Source organism: Triticum aestivum, chromosome 7D (genome assembly GCF_018294505.1).
Source record: "Triticum aestivum cultivar Chinese Spring chromosome 7D, IWGSC CS RefSeq v2.1, whole genome shotgun sequence".
NCBI lineage: Eukaryota > Viridiplantae > Streptophyta > Magnoliopsida > Poales > Poaceae > Triticum > Triticum aestivum.
Genome location: NC_057814.1, coordinates 143395848 through 143406651, shown reverse-complemented (window position 1 = coordinate 143406651; position 10804 = coordinate 143395848). Strand labels below are relative to the sequence as shown.

Genomic DNA, 10804 nt, shown 5'->3' with positions numbered 1-10804 from the left:
ACAATTTCTGACTTTTCATTTTTTTGTTCACATATTCGAAAAATATTCCTGTCTCTAATTTTTTTCATGAATTCAAAAAATGTATGCACTTTTTTTAAAGAGACACATTCAAAGTAAGTATTCTTAAAAAAATCAATACCACAAGTAATTTCAGGTTCGCTACAGTGCACAGGTCAGGTTTAGTTCTTTAAGCTATGCGCTGCTCTTTACCCAACTGCACTAGTCTACTGGGTTTGGCGACGTGTGCGCGGTCGCAAGCACTTGGTCACAAGTTCGAATCCTCGTAGCGCCTGCCTTTCCTTTTTGCCATCTTTTTCACCCCGCGGTGAAGCTTCATGGGCCGGCCGTCAATTTGACGCAAAGAGCGTTCAATAGGAGCTCTCGGGGTTCGATCCTCAGGTAGCGCACGTAAAGAGCGTCGGATAGGAGCTCTCGCGTAGTACTGCCCAATAGGTTTTCCCGGTCGAAAGATATCCTTGCGTTACTGTTCTGGCTCAGCTTGACCCTGAAGGATGAGGCCCAGTTTGGTTCCATGTTACCGGCCCGGCTCACCCTAGTGGCGGCTTTTCAGCGCGACGGTGTGGGTGGACCGGGCAGGTTTTACTAGGGTTTTTGCTAGTTTGCGCCGTCGATCGCCGCCGACCCCCGCCACCCGCCGACGCATCCCTCCTTCCCGGCACAGCGTACGGGCCATGAGAGACCTCCACCTCCCGCTGAACCAGACCCAGAGGGTCCGCCTCGAGGCCGCGCTCCACGAGCTCCAGACCCTTGCCCCCGCGGCCGCGTCCGCCGCCGCCGTCACCGTCGCGGACAACATCCCCGTCAACCACGAGGACAACATCCTCAAGTAATACTTTCCCGTCTCCTCCCCTCTCTATCCGTTCCCCACTCGTGCTTGGTGATGGACGACGGATTGATTTTTTGGTTGGATGTGTATTTTGGTGTGCAGAGGGCATGGTACGACGGATCAGGATGGGGAGGTGGTGGCGACGCTGTGCGGCGTGGTGGAGCGGGTCAACAAGCTCGTCTACGTGAGGACGCTCCGGGCTAGGTATTATCCCCCCTCCTTCCTCCTATTCGCTGCTGCGTCAATTTCCAGCGATGCCATTTCTATGTTCCTGCTGGATAATCCTCGCAATGCTGTGGCGTTGCTATTGTACTGAGTATAACGGTGTGCATATGAATGAATTAGCGGGTTCGGGCTTGACTCGTTGAATGGATAAGTGCAGTTCTCATGGTGAGGTACTGTAGTTTCGTACTGAAATATTAGTTTGTTGGATTAGAGCTGGGGTGTTTATGATTTGTGCCGGCTTAAACTGTAGGTATCTGGGCTTATTATAGCTTGTTATATTAATTGACTTATTTTAGAGCAGGGAGTAAAGCATTGAGTTTGTAATTAGTTCTGGTACCCGAAAGGCTCATTTGTTCTCTTCGACCTTATCAGGTATAAGCCAGAGGTTGGTGATATCATAGTTGGCCGTGTCATCGAGGTATGTGCACTTTGTGTCACTCTTTCAACATTCTTCTCATTTCTATGGCATGGTTCCTGCTAGGAATGCATGGCAATTCTCTACAATTTGGCTTAAAGCTTGAGTTTTAAACTACGGGTATCGTTGGACATTGTTAAAAATTGGAAATGTTTTTAGCTAGATCTTTATAGCATATACATTGGACCAGGCAATTGGTTCCCCTATATTTTATAGGTTAGTAGATCCACTTATTTGTATGGGTGTCCTGGCACATGTTATTTACTTTTGAATACTTGGCCATCTGAACAAGGGTGTGGCAAATCTAGCTGTTAGTATAGTCATGCCGTCACAGTGTGATTTATTTTCTGCTTGTTCAGCCCCCATGCAAATAATGCATTTCATTTCTGACCAGTATCAGATACTGTGTTGATTTTTTTTCTTCAAGATTGCTCCAAAGCGCTGGCGGTTGGAGATAAACTTTAGCCAAGATGCTGTTTTAATGCTTTCTTCAATGAATTTGCCTGATGGAATTCAGGTATGCTATTCTGCACCTTTACTGTGTGAACGCCCAAAATTTGTGGGAAAGGGCAGCAGCTGTACACAGGGATATCCCCGCAATAGAATCTGCAAGGCAAATAATCCAATGCACTATGTCAACAAATAATTGAACATGCATCAAAGTACCCTCTCTAGCTGACTTAACAGTAAGCTAAGATGGAATTTCATGGTTTGCTGGAAATATTACTTACCTGTTTCTCTCTGATTTTAGAATGAAGTGTTGCATCATAACTGTCATCTTTGGTACTCCGTTCTTTTCCTTATGTATGGGTATGGTGTATGATTTGCTAAGCAAGGGTTTGACTAACAATTAGTCTATTAAGATACACTTTGAGTGAGATAAATGTTATATCATTGGATTTGTATTCAAAACTACCCATAATGCTGTACTCTTTCCGATCCATATTAATTGTCGCTGCTTTAGTAAAACTTTCCGTACAAAGTTGTACTAAAGCAGCGACAATTAATATGGATCGGAGGGAGCATCATTAATATGGATTGGTGGGAGTATCGCATAAACTACATATTAATAGAGTACTAGCAAAAGGGCCCGTGCGTTGCAACGGGAGAAAAACATACCACACGCTCTTAGTCTACAAAAGATGGTCTATGATCTGAGAATCTGTAATTGCAGCCCAAACAAAGATGGTCTTAGCCTATAAAAGCACAGTTCAAGATTCCACAGGTCCAGGTCTTCTATTTCAACACGGCTTGCATGTAGATTTAATATGTACATAGAAACGGGCTAGTGATCATCCATTTATTCATGTCATGTGCGGAATGGGGTGTTGGTATGGGTAAAAGAAAACGACAAGAACAGACGATGATACATTAGCACACTACGGAGACATGCATGTTCAAGCATCACCAGCTTAGGGCATGTTCAACAGCATTCCAGCTCCTGGCTCCGCTCCACGGCCTCAAGCTCATCCTTGCGCCGCCGTCCCGAGCTTGTCCTCGCTTCACTCTGACGTCAAACATCGCTCCGAAACTCCTCATGCCTCCTCTATGCTCGCCCAATGTTGTTCATCAACATTGTCTGTCTGATAATTTACCCACCCCTTTGCTAACGGGTCACTTGTTTTGTTGTTTACAACCTGTCTGATACAAGATGTTGGTGTTGTTCAATGCATTTTTTGTCCTCAAGCCCAGCTGACCAATCCCCATAGATTGCTACATTTGATATGGTCTATTTCATCACTATTTATTTCTTGCCATACATGTCGCAGGTACTGGTCCCTATTTCATTACACTATTTATTTCTTGTCATACATGTCCTCTCTTTTATTTCTTTTTATAGGAGAAATAGCGCAACATCCCACTTATCGGATCTCCTCTGCGTCCTCTCTTTTATTTCTTTTATAGCGCATATTCTATCTTTATCGGGCCTCTCTATATTTCTTGCCATGAATGTCCTTATTTATTGGGTGTCTCTGGCAAATTTACCTTCAATTCCTGAGGAGGCTTGTTGATTGTCTAGTTGCTGACATGTATAAATTGGTGCAATTTTGTTTGAAGCAGCGAGGTGGTACTATTAATTAATATAAGCGAACCCTTATTTTGGACAGAAGTGAAAGCCAGCCCAGCTGGTTCTTTCCTTGCAACCCTAAAGGGGAGGCGTGGGTTCGATCCCCGCACACCACGAATTATTTTTCGCTGCGGAAGGGCCGGCCCATGATGGTAGAACGAAACGTTTATTTTCCTAAATTACGTCATGGACTGCGGGTTGATTGCACAAAAACTTCAGTGGGCTTTTTGCAAAAATGTCTGATGGATCAAACCAAACCAAGAACATCACCTGCCTTTATTAGTAGGTATAGAAGATAGAATTGTTGGTCAAACCCTTGTCTTAACGGTTTTCATAATACATCTTATGTTGCAAAACTGAGGGAGTACGTTACAAGTGTCACTATTGATTATTCTAAAATGATTTTAATTGAAATTTTGTTCCCATCCCAATATTAGAGAAGAAGAACTGCGGTTGATGAGCTTAATATGCGGAGTATATTTGAAGAAAATGATGTCGTCTGCGTAAGTATCGCACTCCTTTCCCCTTATCTATGATTGAATTTATGTTTGTTGCTTACATATGTAACACCAAATACGAATGAACAATACTGTCAAACAGTTCAGCTTGTCATATTTCTCCGCACCTGTTCACTGCAAATGCATTTATTAGCCCTTGAGTATTTTCTTCTGCTTCTGTTTGTCATCTTGTGTTGAGCCATCGTTCTCGCTACTACACCATTCGATCAGTGATTGTTCCTGTTTTAATTCAGAATCGTACGACTCAAATTGCATATGAGACTTTTGGAAACCCTGATCTTTCACTTTGCAAGCAGCAGCAAATTAGTAGATGGGTTTGGCTAGAAGTAGAAGATAGAAGGAATCTTGCAACCGAGTGGACCAATATAATTATTTATGACTAAGTGGTAGGAACTGGCAGAAGCATACGGTAGCCAAGATGTGTAGCTGTGGAGGAACTAATAGATGTAAAGCGTACGCTCTAAACAAAATAACAAATAGATGGAAAATATAAGTAATAGCAGATTGGAACTGGTGGTAGTAAATAGATGGAACAGAAGTGAAATCGACTGTTGCATGGACTAGAAACTGGAAATGGAAAATATAAACAGTGCACAGTGAATAGGATATGAGAAATAACGACACTGGAAGAGCATACCAAATTTGGTCCTTGCTAATGTCTGGAACAGAACCAACCTCGCACCCTGGGAATCAACACCAGCACAGCTCTTTGAAAAAACAAACCCAAATATGGGTGCACAGAGCACACAAAGTTTCACGCCATCTACCATGGATTTTCAGGTTTTTAACTTCTTATAAGCGAAACTTGACTGGGCACAACAGGCTTCAGCCCTTCCAATTATATAGGCATCAAAACAACTTAGACCAGAAAGTGTCAAGTGCTTATCGTCTGCGCCGTAGGCATCAAAACAACAGGCTTCAGCCGTTCCCATTCCACCTTGTACCTCACAACAATTTATCTAGGCGCTTTTCCACAGCTGGCTCCCTTGCCTCCTGCTCGGCTTATAGTTTTGGTGGTTCAGAAAAGAATACATGCACAATACTAGGGAGGGCCACATCAAGAACTGTCTGCAGAGTTTCAAGGGCGGCAAAAACAGTATGGACAGTTGCATCTTTATCCAAGGCTCGCAGCTGATTACGAGTCGCCTCACTGTGCAGGATTTTTCCTGCTATTTATATGGCTAATCTTTGTTCACTGGTAATTGTGAATCCTCATGGATTATATACTGTTGGACCAGTCTGTTGGTCTCATCTGATGCTGGAATTAATCTGACTGTTGTACAGTCAAAATTAATCTGATTGTTGAGTTATGAAATTTGAGACATCATGTATATCTATTTTGCTGTATGCACGGTTCTGTTTTTTTTTTGTAAGTTTTCTGTATCTGGTTAGTGGACTACCATGATTAGTTAGTTGGTGCAGCACAGAGTTCTCGTGTGAACATTTTTGCTCTGCATTTTGTGAACTAGTTCTCTGATGGCTTTGGTAATCAAGGCATTTTGTTCTCTGACACGCAAGGATTCCTGAATTAGGCATTCTTTGTTTCCTTGCCTTCAGTTTATTCATGCAGCCAAGCTTCAAGTTTTCTGTGCATTTCATTCTAATGTTTTTCCCCAGGGAAGCTCATGATATCGGAAAGATGGCTTGTCTATGTCCTTTCTCGTTTTTTATAGTTCGTCAGCCTCTTTATTGCTTTTGTACTGGATCAGTACTACAAAATCTGATGCTGCTACTTTGCATGAAATCATTTATCAGGCTGAAGTTCGTGGTTTCCAACATGATGGATCTCTTCATCTACAAGCAAGGAGTCAAAAATATGGAAAGGTAAATGCCAGACCAACTCTTTGTCAGCCACTATTATTGCGCAGTGCCCTGCCAGTTTAGGTTATTGTGTTACGTTGCCATTCTATGCGATGAATCTGTTCCTTTCAAAGCCCCTCAGATTAGTTATGCTATATTGTGAAAGTGTCGCCTTTGCAATCTGGCTCTTGTAGTTATTTTGAACTTATTTAATACTCCCTCCGTATCAAAATATAAGACGTTTTTTGACACTAGAGCTCTTGCCATTGTCCTCAGGAAAAAAGAATCTGCTAGCTCTTTAATGTGCATGCTAGTTGATGTTGATTACCCTGCGCAGTAATGCAAAGCAAGTAAATGTACTAGTTCTAAACATGTCGTAGTCCTGATACCTTGTATTGTTTGTACTGTTGATAATGACTTAGATTGATCGATGATTTGTGTTTGACTGCTGGAGTTACAATCTCATCTTTTCAGAACTGAAACAATGTTAATGTGTTGACAACTTGTTATTGAATAGACTTGAGTTTCTTAATGCAGCTTCAGAGAGGTCAATTGCTCACGGTGCCTGCGTATCTGGTAAAACGCCGGAAGCTGCATTTCCATCATCTAGAGCAGTATGACGTCGACCTGATCCTTGGCTGCAACGGTTTCATCTGGGTCGGTGAGCACGTCGTGGTGCGTGAAATTGCTGATTTGAAGGAAGACGAACAGAAGCTGAGCGCCGAAGCGGAGACTTTTACCCCAATAGAAACAAGGAGACACATTTGCCGTCTTGCCAATGCTGCACGCTTGCTTTCAGCCCTAGGATTCACTCTGACTGTTGAGCTGATAATTCAGACTGCGGAAGCGAGCGTATCATCAAATGTCGAGATAAACGACATGCTCGGGGCTGAATTCTATGTCCAGACGGCGGAGGGAGAGGCTAAGCGTCGAGGTGACCTCCTGGGAAAGAAGAGGTAATCATCTTGGCCCTGCCTGCCTGGTTTGCTGTAAACTGAAAATGCTGACATGTACGGGATATGTAAAAGGAGGTAATGCCACCCGGTGCCCTTGTAGCATACGACGATTTTGAGATTTTGGAGCTTGCTCCACTGTAGTGTGCATTCGTTTTAAGATGGTATTAAGATATCTGTTATTCTGTCGATGGAGCTTTGGCATATAGCATGTTCTTTTGTTGTGTGCTCGACTTGTTTCCTTAGGTCCATTCAGTAATTTTGAAGGACTGTCCAAGTGTGTAAAGCCCTGACCTAGGCTCTTGGGCCAGCATGTGCGTCTCGTGTGGGCTGACTGCCTCTAGGCTTATTGCCCGACGGAGAGAAAAAGCCCAAAGCTCAGAATATGGTATGGCGTTGGATGCATCATATATTCATATGCATGTGTTTTTTTTCTTCTTCTCAAATACATAAATAAATATGCATGTGTTTTTTTGCTCAAAAAAATGCATCTGTTTTTACCTGATTCGTGCACACGCACACATACGTGCAACACCAACCACCACATCCGCATGCCACTGAGATTTCGCTCTAGAAGATGCAAAGCCCTGGCTGTCAAAAAGATAGAGAAAAGCACAAGCTGCATATACCCTTAGAATAACCCGACTCACGGCAAAAGCTAGTCGCGGTAGTGCACACGAGATGTTGAGACGCATCCTGAAACGACTATATACAAATGGGTGTCAGTATCATGGAGACATGTCCTTGTGTGCACAACAGTAAGAATTGGACGGCTAATTTGTCCTGCATGGAGAATAAGACGCAAATTTTGGTGCGGAGCTCGGTGGTTTACGGAGCTTTCGAGGTGATCTGGCGAAGCACTCTTTGTAGGCAAACACTTGGTTTACAGCGTACGTGAAAGTGCCTATCCGCCGACCAGATCACGGACCAAAAAGCATGGCCGCTTTTCTTCGAGGTACCAGGTAACTCGGTCAATCATCCGTTCTTGTTGCATTTGCTGCTGCTGGAACAGGGAAATCAGTTGAAATTGGTGGAGATAGTAGCGGAATGATGATGCGTGAAAGTGCATCTAGTTTGTTTTAGACCACCAGAAATAATGGCAGCACAACAAACACAAGAAAAAATAAAAATTACTTATATATTCATAGACCACCTAGCGACGGTTATAAGAACTGAAGCGAGGCGAGGACGCACCGCCGTCATGGCTCCTCCCTCGTTGGAGCCAAAAAAAACTTCTTGTAGTAAACCAGTTGGAATGTCGTCGTGCTAAGGCCACATAGGACTAGCGCATCACAACAACAACGTCACCGACGAAGAGTAGCATAGGTCGAAATTATCCAACCTAAAAACACATAAATGTAGACGAACGATGAACATATCCACCAAAGATCCGGGGACACATGTCTACATGCCCACCGACGGTGCTAGACGCACCACCGAAATGGGGGCTAGGCAGGGAGAACCTTATTCCATCTTCAGGGAGCTGCCGCCGTCTCACTTTTCTGAGTAGGACACAAACCCTAACAAAACTGAAAGTAACACCTAAAAACGGAGCCCTCCCACCGGCAAGGTTGGGATCCACCGCGGCTCCATGGCCCTAAGAGCATCTATAATCGGACATGTCAAATATGGCCCCTCAAACGCCCATGGACGCGCTCGGGCGCATTCGCGGGCAGTGACTGGGCACGCCTCAAATTTCACGAGTTGCATCAGGACATCTCATACTAGATTCTTAAATCCATACAAAGACATGCAAACGAAATAAACCTACGTACTACCTCGATCACCTAGCTACTCCTCGTCGGAGATGTCGACGATCTCCGTGCCCGGCTCCGACAGCATGGGCAGCAGCTGCAGCTCCGGCTCCTTCGGCGCCTCTGGCTGCTCCGCTCTGACCTCCTCCGCCTCTATCTCCGCGCCGAGTTTGGCAAAGAGCGTGTCAGACGCTGCTTGCTCCTGCCGGAGGAACGCCCGATTGGCCTCCACATATGCCTCATCCTGGATGGACTCCAGGATGGCCTGCTGCTCCGCCATCTCCTTCGATTGGGCGACGACGAACTCCGCCTCCGCCTGCTCTATTTTGAAGCCTGGCAGCTCCGGCTCTGGTTGCTCCGCTTCCTCCACCTCTATCGGAGCCAGTTCCTCTCCCTCCTCTTCCCCCGACTGCTCCTCCTCCTCTGGCTCCGGCGTGTCCGGAGGCAGCCCGACAGCGATGCTGGCGGCGCGTGCGGCTTGTCTTGCCCGAATCTCTTCCTGGATCTCGTAGTGGCGCTCCGACGTGAGCATTGCGTAGTAGGTGTTCTTCCTCCGGACCATGGCGGAGCGCCGGAGCGTGGGTAGAGCGTCGGAGCGGGAAAGGGATGAGGTGGATGGGCTCAGATTGACAGTGTGGATAGGGGAAGGTGGATGGGCTAGGGTTGCGGGACGTCGGCCGGGATAAATAGGCGAATTTGGTCTCGGGCGGCGAGCCAGAGCGGCGCCAGCGGCGTTCACATTGCGGCGATGGTGGAGGCGTCCGTCGAACCGCCGGGTTTCCTGGCGAGTCCACGTGGGACCCCTTCACCAGTCCTACGTGGCGGGCGCCCCCATATCTGCTCCATATTTGGGCTGGATATCAGGGGTGCCGATCAACTCGAGCATTTGAGGCCCGTTTAAGGAACCCGTTCGGGTAAAAAATTGTGACCCGTCAGTGACCGGGTGGCCCATCCGGCGTATGAGGTGGGTTTAAGACGCCCGGATGTAGATGCCCTAGGGCCATCGTAGACGAGGCGGACTGGAGGCGGCGTCGGCGGAAAGCACAGAAAACCTAATCTTGAAAGAAGAGGCGGCGGCGGGGGCTATGTCTTAGATCGGTAAATGAGCTTGATGTGATTAATCAAGCATCTTACAGAGACCCGATTAATTTTTATTTTGTTTACAAATTTCAGAGATGTATCTTTTGTTTCTTTTGTTGGAGTTTCCTTTTCACAAGGAGCCGTCTCTTTTTGTTTCTCCGTGCCATGCGTAGACTTAATTTGGGGGAATAAAAAGCTCTTTCACGATCATTGACACATGATTGCGGACGTCTCAAACTTTTCTGTATAAAATAAGCATTGAGTAGTTGAATAAAGGACCACGTGTAAAGCCAATGGCCTTGAAAAAGAAGAAAAATAAAACGGGTGACACATGCATATGATGTGAGTGTGTGTGTGTAGGTAATGACTTGATTGCAGTATTGCACCAGATACGACCTCAACAGACTGGGGGCCTCCAAATGTTGGAGAGGCACACAATCTGAGGCCGAGATCGCCCAAGGACCTTTTTTCATGGCTAAGCCATCAACGCACTATCTCACATGACACTATTTTTTTTTAAATTACATAACACGGCTTTTAATCCGGCGGAAATGTACCGGGCCTGCCATCTCACTGCCCGTACCACTTTACCTTACATTTTTTCCATGCGTCGTGTTCAACAAGATGTCGATCGATCAAGGCCGCGAATGGACTTCCTGTCTTTCCAAGTCACCCGCGAGGTGAAACTCGGCCAGAATTGACACACAAAAGCGAAAAAGATTTCCACGTCCGCCACATAAAATACTGGCACTTCTATGGATGATCAACAAAAGTGATTCATCTCCACTATAAACACCCGACAATATTATTATATTAAAAGTGATCTCTCCTGGGTAAACAGGCATTGCACAACTCTAATAAAATATGACCCGGCACGACCTAGGCGTCTTGTCGCTATAATGCGCTAACGATCGATCCATCATTTGGACTTTCCATCGCCTCATAATGAAGGCCCGTCCAAAGGCAAAGGGATCTGTATGCTGACACGTGGTACATGGTGCATGATACACCATAAACAAACAGCCAGAATCAAATACTAAATTTAACTTTTTACAAGGCGTTTTTAGTGTCATAACAGTATCAAAAAATGTCTTATATTAAGTTACAAAGAAAGTAGGATCGATGCTGAGCAAATCAACTTACA

General features: G+C 45.3%; 1 protein-coding gene across 1 annotated transcript; it reads left to right on the top strand.

Moving 5' to 3' along the window:
* Positions 1–522: 522 nt before the first annotated feature.
* Positions 523–7050, top strand: LOC123165156 (exosome complex component RRP4 homolog). The gene is made up of 7 exons (XM_044582788.1): positions 523–847; positions 950–1051; positions 1445–1490; positions 1915–2004; positions 3993–4058; positions 5829–5897; positions 6411–7050. The coding sequence occupies exons 1-7, from the start codon at positions 693–695 to the stop codon at positions 6831–6833; spliced, it is 951 nt and encodes a 316-aa protein (XP_044438723.1). The 5' UTR covers positions 523–692; the 3' UTR covers positions 6834–7050.
* Positions 7051–10804: the final 3754 nt, after the last annotated feature.